Raw genomic sequence first — 16,464 nt, 5'->3', positions numbered from 1 at the left:
TTCCAGCAGGAAATTGTCCAATCCCTTCTTGAACCCCAGTACTGTACTCTGCCCTATTACGTCCTCTGGAAGCGCATTCCAGGTGTCCACCACACGTTGGGTAAAGAAGAACTTCCTAGCATTCGTTCTGAATCTGTCCCCTTTCAACTTTTCCGAGTGCCCTCTTGTTCTTTTATTATTTGAAAGTTTGAAGAATCTGTCCCTCTCTACTCTCTCTATGCCCTTCATGATCTTGTAAGTCTCTATCATATCCCCTCTAAGTCTTCTCTTCTCCAGGGAAGAGAGTCCCAGTTTTTCCAATCTCTCAGCGTATGAGAGGTTTTCCAAACCTTTTATCAGACGCATCGCTCTCCTCTGAACCCTCTCAAGTATCGCCATATCCTTCTTAAGGTACGGCGACCAATATTGGATGCAGTATTCCAGATGCGGACGCACCATCGCCCAATAAAACGGCAGGATAACTTCTTTCGTTCTGGTTGTAATACCCTTCTTGATGATGCCTAGCATTCTATTTGTCTTCTTAGCGGCCGCTACGCACTGTGCCGTCGGCTTCATTGTCATGTCCACCATTACCCCCAAGTCCCTTTCTTGGGTACTCTCATTTAAAAACATCCCTCCCGTCGTATAGTTGTACCTCGGGTTTCTGTTTCCCACATGTAATACTTTACATTTCTCAACATTGAACTTCATCTGCCATCTCGTCGCCCATTCCCCTAGTTTGTTCAAGTCCCTTTGCAGTTCTTCACAGTCCTCTTTAGTCCGAGCTCCACTAAATAATTTGGTGTCGTCCGCAAATTTTATTATCTCACACTTCGTCCCTGTTTCTAGATCATTTATGAATATATTAAATAGCAGCAGCCCGAGTACCAAGCCCTATGGGACCCCACTCGTGACCCTCCTCCAGTCCGAGTAGTGGCCCTTCACTCCTACCCTCTGTTTCCTACCCGCCAACCAGCTTCTGATCCATCTATGTACATCTCTCCTTTCACCCCATGGTTCTATCAGTTTCCGGAGTAGGCGTTCATAGGGCACCTTGTCAAAGGCTTTTTGGAAATCTAGATATATGATGTCTATGGGGTCTCCTTTGTCCATCCGTTTGTTAATTCCTTCAAAGAAGTGCAATAAGTTCGTTAGGCAAGATCTTCCCTTGCAGAAACCTTGTTGGCTGGTTATCAGAAGTTCGTTTCTTTCAAAATGTTCATCAATTTTTTCTTTTATCAGTGCTTCCGCCATTTTCCACAGAACCGAGGTCGGACTCACCGGTCTGTAGTTTCCTGGGTTACCTCTTGAACCCTTGTTAAAGATGGGCGCAATGTTGGCTATCTTCCAGTCCTCCGGGATAACGCCTGTTTTCAGGAATAGATTGCAAATTTGCTGCAGTAGTTCTGCTATCTCCTCCTTTAATTCCTTCAGAACCCTTGGATGGATTCCGTCCGAACCCGGGGATTTGTCTGTTTTTAATTTTTCTATCTGCCTGCGTACATCTTCAAGGCTTACTTCCATGGATGTTAATTTTTCTGCCTAATTTCCATTGAAGAATTGCTCAGGTTCCGGTATGTTGGATGTGTCTTCGTTTGTAAATACAGATAAAAAGAACATGTTAAATCTTTCTGCCACTTCTTTCTCCTCCTTCACCACTCCCTTCTTGTCTCCGTCGTCCAGCGGTCCCACATCCTCCCTAGCCGGTTGCTTCCCTTTAACATATCTAAAGAACGGTTTGAAATTTCGTGCTTCCCTGGCTAGCCTCTCTTCATACTCTCTTTTGGCTTTTCGAACCACTCGGTAACATTCTTTTTGATATGTCCTGTTCTCTTTCCAGTTCCCCTCAGTTTTGTCCTTTTTCCATATCCTGAATGAATTTTTCTTATTGCCTATCGCTTCCTTCACTGTTTTGGTTATCCATGCTGCGTCCTTTGTTCGACTCTTTTTGCACCCCTTTCTGAATCTGGGGATATACAGATTTTGCGCCTCGCTCACCGTGTTCTTGAGAAAAGACCAGGCAAGTTCTACCATTTGCCATTTTTTGGAAGTGATCCTAAGTTTCTTCCTTACCATTTCCCTCATTGCTTCGTAGTTTCCTTTCCTGAAGTTGAAAGTTGTTGCTATGGTTCTCTTTCTTTTCGGTATTCCTACTAGAGAATGACACGGTGAAAAAATTGGTCCCCGTCACCGCCCCGTCCCCGTCTCACCATCCCCGTCACCGCCCCGTCCCCGTCTCACCATCCCCGTCACCGCCCCGTCCCCGTCTCACCATCCTCTTCACCGCCCCGTCACCGCCACTGCCATCCCATTCACCGCCCCGTCACCGTCACTGCTGCATACATAAAAGCCTCAAACGGGTACGATTTTATATACTTTTCTAATATCTCCCCTATGTATCTGCCATTGCCCCCCCCTGTGTCCATATTCCATCCACATGGCATGTCCCCTTTTTGTCTCTGTCCCTATGCCCCAATGCACATAATTTCCCCTCTTTCTGTTACCTTCCTGTGTCCAGATTTCCCCTATCTTCCTCTTCCATACCAGTGTGTCTCTTCTTTTCAACCCCATCTAGCTTTTTTCCCTCTTTCTTCCCCACCCCCCTGCTTCTAGCATCTGGCTCACCTGCCTGTCCTTCCCTTTCTTTCCTGCTGTGGGTTTTTCTTTCCGTTTTCATCACCTTGGCCCAGAATCCTTTTCCCTTTCACTCCCTCCTTACAGTCTGAGCCGGGAACACTAGCGATCGCACGGTCCTCGCAGCCCCCACCCGCCTGCCCAATCGATCCTAGTGTTTAGCCAGCTCTCTCCCTTCTCCTCACCTTAATTTGCAGGCTTTCTTTTTCAGCGACCTGCACACTTTCCCAAAGAGCCGCACACGCGCGGCTCCTCAGTGTTCAATCTTCTGCTCTGCTGCAACTTCCTGTTTCCGGTTGCGTCAGAGCAGAAGATCGAAACTGAGCAGCAGCGGCTCTTTGATAGCGTGCGGGTCGCCGAAAAAGAAAATCTACAAACTAAGGTGAGGAGAAGGGAGAGAGCTGGCTAAACACTAGAATCGATTGGGCAGGCGGGTGTGAGCTGTGGGGACCGCGCGATCCTTCATGCCTCACTGCGGGGACAAGACCCATTCACCGCCCCGTGGGCGGTGAATGGCCTTGTCCCCGTCGCCGCAGCGACTGCTAGTTTTCTTCCCCGTTTTCGGCGGTGACCCGCGGCTAAAATGCGGTGGCCGCAGGTAAACCGCCACCGTGTCATTCTCTAATTCCTACCTCAACCTTGAACTTGATCATGTTATGATCGCTGTTTCCCAATGGTCCCACTACCTTTACTTCCTTTGCAGGTCCCCTTAACCCATTTAGGATTAGATCCAGAGTGGCATTTCCTCTCATCGGTTCTCTAACAAGCTGCTCCATGAAACAATCTTATATAGCCTCTAAGAATTCTGTCTCCCTAGCACAATTTGAGCTTCTAAGACTCCAGTCTATCCCGGGGTAGTTGAAGTCTCCCATTACAACCGTGTTACTGCTTTTGGATTCTCGCTTCATCTCGGCTTCCATTTCTTCATCAATATCTCCGGTTTGCCCGGGCGGACGATAGTATAGGCCCATCTTTATTTCAGGCCCTTTCCTTCCAGGTATTTTAACCCATAGCGATTCTAGCTTGTTGGTCGTCTCTGCTGTGTCCATTTTTGTCGATTGTATGCTTTCTTTTATGTATAGGGCTATTCCACCTCCTTTTTGTCCTGACCTGTCCTGGCGATAGAGCTTGTACCCCGGCAGTGCTGTGTCCCATTTGTTTTCTTCATTCCACCACGTTTCAGAGACTCCAATGATGTCTATGTCCTCTGCATTGGCCATGGCTTCTAATTCCCCCATTTTGTTTCTTAGGCTTCTTGCATTAGTATATATGCAATTTAGATCCTGGTATTTCCTTGTCGGTATTTCATTTCCCTGTGCTTCGGTCTTTAGTTTTTTCTCTGTTGTTACAATCTTTCTAACCTCCTCTTCTGGGTTTGTCGACTCCTGTTGTTTCTTCCCAGCTTTTTTTCCCCTCGGTATCTTCACAGGATACGTTCTTCTGAATCATCAACGCTTGGTCGACTGTCAGCTTTCCCCTTCTTCTTAGTCTAAAGCCTGTTCTATTCCTCTCCTGACGTTGTTTGCTAGAAGTCTTGTTCCCGTCGCGCTCAGATGCAGTCCATCTCTCCTGTAGAGCTTGCTCTTGCCCCAGAACGTTGTCCAGTTCCTCACGAAGTGGAACCCTTCTTCCTCACACCATCTCCTCATCCATGCATTTATTGATTGTAGTTCCTCTTGTCTTTTCACATCTGCCCTCGGTACCGGTAGGAAATCTGAGAACGCTATCTTCTGGGTTCTCATCTTCAGCTTCCTTCCCAGAATCTTGAACTGTTCTATCAGCGTGCTTCTCCTGTAGTCCTGCTGACATTGTTCGTCCCGATGTGGATCATTACTGTGGTCTCTTCCGTCTCATCTCCTTCCAGGATCCTTCCAATTTTGTTCACGATGTCCTTGGTTCTCGCTCCTGGGAGGCAGATCACCAGTTGATTCTCTCTCCCTCCTGCTATGTGGCTGTCCACATGCCTCAGGATCGATTCTCCCACTAGGATCGCAGACTTTCCCTTCTTTAGATTTCGCTTCGGTCTCAGGTCAATGTCCTTGGTGTGCTTCACTGCTTCCTCACCTGGCATCGACTAGCCCTGTTCTCCCTCTCGTGCAATGTTCCTCTGAGAGTGTCTTCTATGAGGTCAACTGCTTGTTCTCCCTTGCATGATGGTATTGGTGTAACTTCATCTGCATTCTGAAGTTCGTTCTCTTCCACCCGCCTCCTGTAGGCTTCCTCAATGAAATCCTCGAGCTCCCTGACTTCTTTCTCGATGTGTCTCTCTCTCAGCTGTCCTGTTTGGGTCCTCTGTGATGTGAAGTCCTTCCAGTTCCTGTATCTTGTACTTCAGTCGCTTGACTTCTTTCTTCAAGCTTTACAGCTCCTGACACCGACCGCATACTTACGACTGTCTCCCCGAGGGGAGGTAGTCTTACATATGACAGACAGTGCAGAACACTGGAAAGCTCATCTTCTGGATTCCCTCTGCTTCCATTGGTGTCTGCCTTTTTTGGAGTGCTCTTTTTTACTTTACTGGTTCCTTGTGCTTGTGTGAGTGTGTGTATTCTTCTTTGCCCGCTTGCTATTTCTTTATGCCCTTGTTATATGTTTCGGTCTGTATCTACTCCTAGTTGTGTTGCATTTGACTGGTAAAAAGTAATGTGGTGTTCTGTGTTAGCTGATGTTCTTACTTTAAGTTAGGAGTTTACTTGTGTCCTGCTGATGTTACGTATGTAAGTGCTTGTGTACTGCTGCTGGTACATATGTAAATGCCCTCTGTGTCTGCTTAGTTTACTCTGTTTTTGCTAATATGTTCTTATTGGATATTTAGTTTTATTTATTGCTAGCTTCCTTACCTTGTTGCCCCTTCTTGGTGTACTGACTCTGCCCTTCGCAAAGGCGCTCTCGCTAAGGTGAGCGCCTTTGCCGCTCGCCTTCGCCGTGCGCCGTTGGCTCCTCCCCTTTTATGGGGGAGTTCGGCTGCAGAGAGCTGCTGACGTCGGAGGGGTGGGCTTTGTAGTTTCCTGAGAAGTCTTTTGTGTGGAACTTTGTCGAACGCTTTCTGGAAGTCTAAGTATATTATGTCCACCAGTTCTCCACTATCAATTTGTTCGTTCACGGTCTCAAAAAACTGAAATAAATTCGTTAAACATGATTTCCCTTTCCTGAAGTATGTTGACTGGCTTTCATCAGGTCTTGTGCATCTAAGTGCCGGACTATGCTATCTTTAATCAGTGCTTCAACCATCTTTCCAGGGACAGACGTAAGGCTCACAGGTCTGTAGTTGCCCGGTTCTTCTCTTGATCCTTTTTTGAAAATTGGTGTGACATTCACTATCTTCCAATCGTCCGGTATCTGTCCAGTTCTAATTGTCAGGTTGGCAAGTTTTTGCAATAACTCTCCGATTTCAACCTTCAATTCTTTTAAGACTCTCGGGTGAATTCCATCCGGTCCAGGGGATTTGTCACTTTTAAGTTTGTCGATCTGGTAGTATACCTGGTCCAAGTCCACTTCTACTGTGGTGAGGCTGTCTTCTATTACTCTTTTGAACATTTCTACTGCATCTGGTATTGTAGCAGTGTCCTCCTTTGTAAAGACGGACACAAAGAAGGAATTTAGTCTGTTACAAGTGTGCAACATTAGCTATCCTGCTGCATTCGACCTGCCCCAGAAACCTTCACTCTATTTCTATGCAGGTGGATTGTTGCAGAGCAAAGGCTTCTGGGGCAGCAGATCTTGTTACTAATGCTGCTGGCTGCCTGAAGTTTTGCAATGGCAGCGCCGGAGGAGGTACTGGGAACAAGGAAGACTCGGAGAGCCTTACCCAAGTCCAGGGTGAAGGCTGGAATGGAGAGAGTAAGTCCAAAACCCGAACAAACTCCCTAGCCCAGGAAACCATCCAGACACCTCTAAAAAGAGGACCTGTCTGGAGAAATCTGGACATCTGCTATCCTTATCATCCTTGGACTTGGGCATCATCCTTGATCAAGAACTGGAATTTATACCTCAGATCACGGTGCTAGATAATTTTTACTTCACATATTAACCACTTCTCTCCCTCTTCAACCTTTTTCCTATTAATGGAATGGTGTTCCTTTCATTTCTTAATTTTTTTACACTTAATCACCATGAATGGCAGTACAGCAAATTAAAACAATCATAAACCATATCTTAAAATTCAGCAGTGCATCTCTGAAAAGGCAAGAACAAACTGGACTACTAATAGGTGATTTTAATAGGCCAGATGTTTGCATAGGAAGATCCTGTATTTTCTCCAGGGAGAATTGTTCCAGCAGTTGCTAATGGAACCCTTGCAGGATGGGCCAAATTAGAATTGGTGCTTATGAATGCATAGATTAAGAAAGGCATGGAGAGAGGTCATTCAAAAGTAAAGGTTCTAGACTTTAAATAAACCCCCCCAACTTTGCTCAAGGACTCATAGGTGACCAAGAGTGGGGAGGTGGATTCTCTTTTTGAGTAAAATAGATGACCGCGGATGAGGGATTGGTCAAGGTGAATCAAGGTGAATGGTAGTTACTCTGAAACGTTCCCCTTACAGCGAGGGACTAAGCCCCCTATCATCCATCTTATTTACCCTAATTAAGCCTTTTGCTCAGAGAGTGCAGGAGAATGTATGGATTAGAAGGATCCGTACTAGACAGGGGGGCCGCTGTATAAATTAAGTATTTTTGCAGATGACTTGCTTTTTACATTACAAGACCCAGAAGGCTCGTTGACAGTGGTGCTTAAAGAGCTGAATATTTATGGACCTGTGTCTGGTTTCCAGATAAGAACATAAGCATTGCCTTTGCCGGGTCAGACCAGGGGTCCATCGTGCCCAGCAGTCCGCTCCCGTGGTGGCCCCCCAGGTCCATGACCTGTAAGTGATCCTTTACCTAAATCGTGTATTCCCTATTCATTTAGTGTCCTGTATATAAGCATTGCCTCTGCCGAGTCAGACCATAGGTCCATCATGCTCAGCAGTCTGCTCCTGCGATGGCCCCCCAGGTCAATGACCTGTAGTGATCTATTACTCTAGAGCATTTTGTACTTGTATAGTAACCTTCTAATTGTATCCCTGGATCCCCTTTTCCTTCAGGAACTCGTCCAGTCCCTTTTTGAAACCCAAAGTCATACTCTGCTCTACCACCTCCTCTGGAAGCGCATTCCAGGTGTCCACCACCCTCTGAGTGAAGAAGAACTTCCTAGCATTTGTTCTGAACCTATCTCCCTTCAATTTTTTAGAGTGCCCTCTAGTTCTTGTTGCCTCCGCCAGTCTGAAGAATCTGTCCCTCTCTACCTTCGCTATACCCTTCATGATCTTATAATTTTCTATCATATCACCTCTGTCTCTGTTTTTCCAGGGAAAAGAGCCCCAGCTTCTCCAGCCTCTCAGCATGTAAGAGGTTTTCCATGCCCTTTATCATTTTTGTTGCTCTTCTCTGGACCCTCTCGAGTATCGATAAATTTGAGTAAATCCGAGATAGTAAATGTGATCTTAGGGGAAGATCAAGTTCAAGAGTTACAATGACTCTTTCTCTTTTCAGTGGGTACAATCGACTATGAGATCTACTTTGGACCCCTTGGGACGGATCTCTATGATCTTAGCTATAAACTGCTTTTACATAGGATCTAGAGGGACTTAGATAAATGGAAGAGGAGCAGCTTTTCATTACTAGGACGTATTGAGATGATTTTACCCCAATTGTTATTGTTATTCCAGACACTACTGATATAGGTAAAGCACTCGGTTTTGGATAATTTACAAGAAAAGTTTTCCGATTTTATTTGGGCTCATAAGTGACCTCGAGTGGGGAGGCAGGTATTAAGAACATAAGATTTGCCGCTGCTGGGTCAGACCAGTGGTCCATCGTGCCAGCAGTCCGCTCACGTGGCGACCCTTAGATCTAGCCTTACCTGCGTATGTTCTGTTCCAGTAGGAACTTATCCAACCTTTTCTTGAATCCCTGGCTATTCCTAATCTAGTCAAATACTTTCAAGCAGCTCAGTTGAGGGCAATTCTTGAATGACAGGCACAGGAGTGTAAACAATGGGTGAAGACTGAGCAATCCGCAGTAGGTGAGATTTCTCCAAGTCAACACAAAAACACAGAGTCCATGTGCGGTAGAAACTACACTGCAGGTCTGAAGGGAAGTTTAAGGGCTCCTTTTAGAGGGATGCTGATACTCGTGGTTTACTCTCTTGAGATTTAACCCTGCGTTTACCCCAGCTAGGGGAGAAGGAGTGTGTGCTACTTTTGAGGTAAAGGGGCTAATGTGTGCAGGGCAACTTTGCGATATTGCTACTGGGCAGATTTGCTCCGAGTCCTTTCCAGAGCTTCAAACCAAATATGGATTGGTTTCCCAGGATATATTTCTCTATTTATAAGTTAAACTCTCAGATGCCTGCTCTGGTGAATCATCAAATGGTCAGCGCCATTTTGTCTCGTTAATCAAGCTAAGCTGCACAATTTTTGACCCCTGATGAAGCCAGAGATGGTGAAACGGGTCCCCGTAGGGTTATTCATACTACAATGAATTCAATACCGACACTTGAAAACCAAAGATAATTGTGACGTTTGAGTTTTCTACACTATTTATTTATTTATAGTTTGTTACTGAAGCACAAAATTTTTCTACTGTTCTCAATGAATGATACCTTCTCCTGCTATTCTGGTTTTAGAAATCTTTGATGATTCACCAGAGCAGGCATCTGAGAGTTCAGTAGAAATTGACTAATAATTATTTTCGAGTCACTCAAGTCTGGTATACAGTTGATCTTTGGATTGAATAGACTTGTTCCATTGATTGTGATTGAGTATTCTATTTATAAGTTAAACACTACCTACTTTCCTCCGGGTTGCTTCGAGATATACTTTTGGGAAAAACTGCATTTGAAAGGAGAAAAAAAGGTTGACTTGAATATAAGACCGGGGGTGGGGGGGGTGTTAATAGTCATGTGCCTTGCCCCCCCCCCCACTCCTGTCCCCTCTCCCTCCCTGCCAGGTTCGCCCCTTCCCTGCCCTGCACCCAGCTGCCCTCCCTGCCCTGTATCTTGCAGGCCTCCGTATGACATGGTGGGCCAGAACAGGAGGGATCCCTCCTGTCTCCTTTCCCAGCAGACTCTGCCAATTTTTTTTACCTCCCTTTGGCCTCCCTCCTTGTACCTTTTTGAATCCCTGGTAGTCCAGTAGTGTACCAAGCAAGAGTGAGCTTTCCGCGCTCCTGCCCCGCGCTAAGCCCCTCACTGAATGGCCGCAAGGTGCTGAGCCGCTTGCTGAATGGCTGCCACGAGTTCTCACAAGTCCTGCAAGGCCATACGGCAGGCCTGGTGGAGGCCTGTAACAAGTTCAGGAAGGGGCGAATGGGCGATGACCCGAATATAAGCAGAGACCCTCATTTTTGGGCCCAAAAATCTCAGTTTATTTTTCAGTATATAGAGTACATGCCACTTGGGAAATAGGTATGGGACAGATTTGGAGGAGGGTGAACTGAACTTCTGTCAATTGACCCTTAAAGCTGCCCAGCTGACTTGGCTGCGAGTTGGAAGCAGCCAGTCAAATTGGATTGGAAGCTAATTCAGGCAGAGTCGAGTGGCTGGTATGATATGTACAAACTAGGGGAGGGTCATTGGGGTGGGCAGACTAGATGGGCCGTGGCCCTTATCTGCCGTCTATTTCTATGTTTCTAAACTAACTGCACTACACCATGTATAATAGGGGAATTTGGAGGTGGATGATCATGTGGAAAGAGGATGGTAGGGAGGAAAGGGTGTAGAAAGTGTATTGAAGAAATCATATGAACCTGTGATTGCTGTATACTTACCAAGCTGTTTGTTTATGATTTTATGTACAAACTGATCTGGTCTATTAATTTAAAAACTGAAAATTGTGGGCTGTAAGGTATGGCATTTAGAGTACTGTGTACAATTCTGGTTGTGAAGAAGGAGAAGATCCTCAAGTATCAGCAAATGCAAGGAAAGTCCAAGAAAACATGTGCAACAGATACAAAATTCTGTCAAGTGTACTGGGTGCCATCAGTCGGATTAAAAAGGTAAGTTGATGTGTTGCCACATAGACGATCTCTCTGGAACAATTCAAGTTGGAAGCAAGCATTAGTAATTAGCCCGACATACTCTGGCACAAGAGTGAGGTTCATTTCTGTCAGAGTATGTGCAAAATACCCTGGCTGAAGAGAGGTCTCCCCGAAGGTTTCTTACCTCATACTGGTTGAAGTTAACATCTCCAAACTGTCCCTTCTGGAGTCGATGCACCAGTTCCACCTGCTCATCTGTCAACTTAAGATCTGCACCTGTCTTTTTATCATGGACTGTACGCCTATTGAGGGGGGGGGAGAAGAGAAAAAAAAAGACTTGAAAGAGATGCAAAGAACAAGTAGGGAAAAGCATACAAAGCAGCACTCATAGAACTCTTTCCTACCCCTCGGCATACTGATTGTGTGTCTGTGAAGAAAGGAAGGGGCACTTCAAAAGGTCCAATGAAGGTGAAATTATGTCATACCTGATCATTTTCTTTCCTTTAGTTAGCTGCACATCTTGAGCAAGTGGATGTTATCTCCTTCTATCAACAGATGAAAATTTTAAAAAAAAACCCACCAAAAATCCAACCTGATCATTTCCAGTGAACTCACCAAAACTCCATTATGCATCTCTCAAAGCACCAAGTGGTACCTTTGTAATGCACACCCATACCCCATCAATTACAGCATCAGTAAGGCTACTCTGCGTATGCAAGAAATGTCCCTTTAAACTTTTCTTTTTTTGGAAAGGAAAGAATAGAGTACATAAGAACATAATAGCTTTACTGGGTCAGACCAAAAGTCCATCAAGCCCAGTAGCCCATTCTCACGGTGGCTAATCCAGATCACTAGTACCTGGCCAAAACCCAAAGAGAAGCAACATTCCATGCTACCGATCCAGGGCAAGCAGTGGCTTCCATCATGTCTTTCTCAATAACAGACTATGGATTTTTCCTCCAGGAACTTGTCCAAACCTTTCTTTAAACCAGCTACGATATCTGTTCTTACCACAACCTCTGGCAGTGACTTCCAGAGCTTAACTATTCTCCGAGTGAAAAAATATTTTCTCCTATTGGTTTTAAAAGTATTTCCCTGTAACTTCTTCGAGTATCCCCTAGTCTTAGTAATTTTTGACAGAGTGAAAAAAATCGATCCACTTGTACTCATTCTACTCCACTCAGGATTTTGTAGACTTCAATCATATCTCCCTCCAGCCGTCTCTTTTCCAAGCTGAAGAGCCCTAACCTTTTTAGTCTTTCCTCATACGAGAGGAGTTCCATCCTCTTTATCATCTTGGTCGCTCTTCTTTGAACCTTTTCTAGTGCCAGGATATCTTTCTTGAGATAAGGAGACCAGAACTGAACGCAATACTCCAGGTGAGGTCGCACCGTGGAGTGATACAGGGGCATTATAACATTCTTAGTCTTGTTAACCAGGGCGATATATATATACTAGTGTTTAAGCCCGTTACATTAACAGGTACTAGAATAGATGTCTGTCTGTCTTTCTCCTGCCCCCCTGTCTCTTTCTTCCTTTCTTTCTGTCTCTCTCCCTGCCCCGTCTATCTTTTTTCTTTCTGTCTCTCTCCCTGCCCTGTCTTTACTTTATTTATTTATTTCTATCTTTCTTTCTCCCTCCCACTGTCTATCTTTATTTCTTTCTTTCTATCTTTTTTTCTTTCTGTCGCTCTCCCTGCCCAGACCCTCACTGAATAGCCTGTTACATTAACGGGTGCTAGAATATATGTGTGTGTGTCTGTCTTTATTTCTTTCTCTCTCTGTCTCCTTAGCCGCTTTCTATATTTCTGTCTTTCTTTCTCTCTTTCTTTTGGCTGTCCACCACCACCCCTTGCATGTTCTCCCTGTCCATTCTCCCTTCCTTTTACCTCCCCTGTGTCCACCACCACCCCTTCACTGCTCCCCTTATCCAGAAGCAGCCCTTCTCCCTTTGTTTTACCTCCCCCCTGTCCATCAGCACCTCTTCCTGCTCCCCCTGTCCAGCAGTAGGCCTCCCTTCCTTCCCCCCCCCCCAAGCAGTCTGCAATAGTTACATTTTTGAACTTCTGTACATTTTTTTTATGTTTTCACATAAAAAGCAATTACCTCACATACATCACTGGCTCAAACTCCAACTTCCATTTCTGCTGGCATCTTTGTCTTGGGGGTGGCTCCTCCCTGGCGCTTTCAGGCCTTTCTTTTGCTCATTTCCATTATTTCCCCCCAACCTTAAAGGTTTCAATGCGCCTTAGATGGAATTTGTGCGCGCTAAGCCCTGCGGGGCGCGTTAATCACGCTAATGTGCGCGAGCGGCTCCAGCACCGGCTTCTCCACCCGGACTCTGGGCACCTGCCGCGCTCCGCCCCTTAGCTACCCGGAAGTACTGGGCTTCACTCGCCTGCTCCCGGAGAGTAGCCCAAGAGAGAGAGCGGGAGGGGGGAGTGGCTGCCATGGTGATCTGGCCGACTCCCTTGCCGGAGTTATTTTTCAGTTTAAAGGTGCCGCAGCAGCTCCTCTAACGATCCCCGCCTGCATTAGAAGTCTTCTCTGAAGCAGGTGCGGCTGGTGACAGGAGCCAAGGCGGCACCTTTAAACTGAAAAATAACTCCGGCAAGGGAGCCGGTCAACTGGCAGTTCAATTCGGAGCTTCAGTCTGGCCTGCTCCCTGCTCGCCTTGCCGTATTGTATTTTTTAGTTGTAAGACGCGGCAGCGGCTCCTCTCATGATCCCCACCTGCGTCAGAAGTCCGACGCAGGTGGGGATCGTGAGAGGAGCCACCCCCGCGTCTTTCAACAGGAACTAGAGAGCAAAACTGCAGGAAGGTAGAGAGGACATTCAAAATCTGATAACTGGGAGCAATGGGAAGAAGGAAAGCTCTAAAAGAAACTGTCTTCTGGCTCCTCTTACCAGTAGTCCGGATTCTCCATCTTGTCCAGAAACTCATCCAACTCATCTTTATTACGGATCGGTTTGTAGATTTTCTTGCCATCCAGATCATAACCAATGTGGGGATAATCCTGGTACCATTCGATGGGGATATTCCCGACTGTATTCCGAATATCCTGCAATGAGAACACAAGCAAAAGGCATAAAACCATATGTTAGGGTAATGAAAAGACATTGGACATTGTAAATAATATTTTTTCCTGCTCTATTTTGTCAATTCTTTTCAGTATTTTGAAAGTCTCGATCACATCCCCTCGCAGTCTCTTTTCTCAAGGGAGAACAATCCCAGTCTCTTAAGTCGTTCCTCGTATTCCAAGTTCTCCATACCTCTTATTAGCTTCGTTGCTCGTCTCTGCACCCTCTCCAGCAGTTTTATATCCTTCTTTAGGTTGCGAGACCAATGTTGGACACAGTATTCCAAGTGTGGTCTGACCATTGCCCTATAAAGCGGCATTATAACTTTCTCCAATCTACTCGTGATTCCTTTCTTTATCATGCCTAACATTCTATTTGCTTTCTTTGCCGCTGCCGCGCATTGTGCTGACGGTTTCAGTGTCCTATCTATCAGTACACCCAGGTCCTTTTCTTGTTCGCTCTTACCCAGAGTTGCACCTGACATTCTATACTTGTGTTCCTTGTTCTTTCTGCCTAAATGCATTACTTTGCACTTTTCCACATTAAACTTCATCTGCCATTTCTCCGCCCATTTCTCTAACTGACACAAGTCACTCTGGAGTTCCTCGCTATCCTTCTGCGATCTGATTGCCCGGTATAGCTTTGTGTCGTCTGCAAACTTGATGATCTCACTGGATGTTCCTTCTTCTAGGTCATTGATGAAAATATTAAGTAAGATGGGCCCAAATACCGAGCCCGGGGGCACACCGCTAGTCACTTTCTCCCAGTCTGAGAACTTCCCATTTATGCCCACTCTCTGCTTTCTGTTCTCCAGTCATTTGCCTCTCCATCTTAGTATATCTCCCTCTATTCCATGGTTTTGTAGTTTACTTCTGACCATTTTGATTTTAGTTTTAATTGAGTTTTACAGAAAATTCAAAACAAAGTCAGACATCTGCCAGAACAAGCATAAAACCAAAACCCCTTCTCCCTCCCTCTCCCCAGTCGGGTGGGGTTGGCATATCAACAAAATGCTATCCCAAAAAAGTAGATTTAAGGCAGAATTTGATGATCAGAAAGAAGATGCCCAGTGCAGCACTTCTCCCCCCCTCCGTTCTTTTTTTTTAAATTTTTTTTAAGTTACATATTTAATGTTGGTACCTGCTGGGCTGAAGCAATTTAATGCAGAGTAGTCTAGCTCCGGAGCTGCAGTTATGCTGCCCAGTCTCTCCCGTGCTCCTTTGCACAGCTGCAGTGAGTGGTGGCAGGCTAGAGCCAATGAGATTCTTGAAGTGAGGTCTCACGCAAAGGCTCACTACTGAAAGAGCTCTGCACATCCACCAATCTGGGAGCACTTCTACAAAGAAGTGCTCATGATTGGCCATCAAGCTCCAGCTCTGTCTCCCTGATTGGTGGATGTACAGAGCTCTTCCATGTGAGTGGCAATCAGTAACTGGTATGCTGAGGGATTGAAAAAGCTTAGAGGTAACATTGGAACAAACCCCGGAGAACCAGCGTCCATCCCTGTGAGAGTCCCATGAACCTAGGGGGGATCCCTGTTCCCATGGGGGTGGTAGAAAACTGGAACACTCTTCCAGAGTCTGTCATAGAGGAACACACCCTCCAAGGATTCAAGACTAAGTTAGACAAGTTCCTGCTGAACAAGGACATACGCTGGTAGGGCTAGTCTCAGTTAGGGTGCTGCGAGAGCGGACTGCTGGGCATGATGGACCACTGGTCTGACCCATCAGTGGCATTTCTTATGTTCTTATGTAGACCTCTAATCCAGACAGCTACAAAGCAAGTACTGTAGAGCGTTTGTGCACACACACACTGTCAATGACAATATGGAAGTGTCACACACATCATACACCTCCTTCCTTCTCCCAGCTGTGCTGGGTTGCCTTTTCTCTTCTTTCCCCACCTCTGATTTCAAGGGTGAAGACAAACAGCAGAAGGAATTTTCTGAATTTAGCATATGCTTTTTTTGCAGTAGCTCAAGGAAAGTAGCATTTGGGTACTGGAGAATTTACAATCCAAGGAGCTGATGGAATAAACTGCTTTAGGCTTGGCCAACAGCTTAGTTCAGCTTCCAATCACAATTCTGCGAGATTTTCACGCATGACCGCCATAGACATTGGTGCACAGCTCAATTAAATTCATCTTTGTCTATGAATGTGCCCTGGCTTAAGAAAAATTGACTTATCCTTAATCCATCTAAAACTATTCCCGTTGGATGAACTGGATGATACCCTGATCACTAGTGTCACACATTTTAGGTGTCTTGTGTCATCTTGGATCAAGAACTCACTCCACTACCAAAGCATGTTTGATTTCTCTCTGACAATTTACAGTGAAACAGAGAAAAGTGAAAGCAGATAAAAACCAAGCATATGGCCTACCAAGTCTGCCTATCCCTTCTTCTCTTTAGACAGTCAAGATATTTGTCCCAAGGTATTTGACCTGGCCAACAACTCCACACTTGTAGCACAGAAAGCTTTTCGGGAGCTTGGTAAGGGTTTGAAATCTTTTGTTAAGACTTTAGCTTTTTCTGAAATACTGCTTGCATATGGAAAGGGAAAGCAAAGAGTGAAAAACACAGAGGACTTTAATAGATGGCTCAAAGCCTGGTGTCATCAAGAAGGCTTCAGGTACATAGGAGGATGGGGAAATACATGGAAGGACAAGAAGCTATTTTGCACTGATGGGCTACATATTACTACAGCAGGAAAAAGAAACCTTGCAGAGAAATTTAGACAATATTTTTCTAGGCA

General features: G+C 45.5%; 1 protein-coding gene across 1 annotated transcript in view; it reads right to left on the bottom strand.

The window, feature by feature from the left end:
- The window catches only part of BOP1 (BOP1 ribosomal biogenesis factor), a 204,715-nt gene that overhangs the window by 92,247 nt on the left and 96,004 nt on the right, over window positions 1-16,464 (bottom strand). Inside the window, exons 4-5 of the mRNA XM_033934857.1 lie at window positions 13,538-13,692; window positions 10,816-10,933 (exon numbers count right to left, since the gene is read on the bottom strand). Of these exons, the coding sequence (XP_033790748.1) occupies window positions 10,816-10,933; window positions 13,538-13,692 (273 nt within the window). The remainder of the gene's footprint in view (window positions 1-10,815; window positions 10,934-13,537; window positions 13,693-16,464) is intronic.

Source organism: Geotrypetes seraphini, chromosome 2 (assembly GCF_902459505.1).
Source record: "Geotrypetes seraphini chromosome 2, aGeoSer1.1, whole genome shotgun sequence".
NCBI lineage: Eukaryota > Metazoa > Chordata > Amphibia > Gymnophiona > Dermophiidae > Geotrypetes > Geotrypetes seraphini.
Note: the sequence above shows the minus strand (reverse complement) of the source record. Positions and strands in the feature narration are given on the sequence as shown.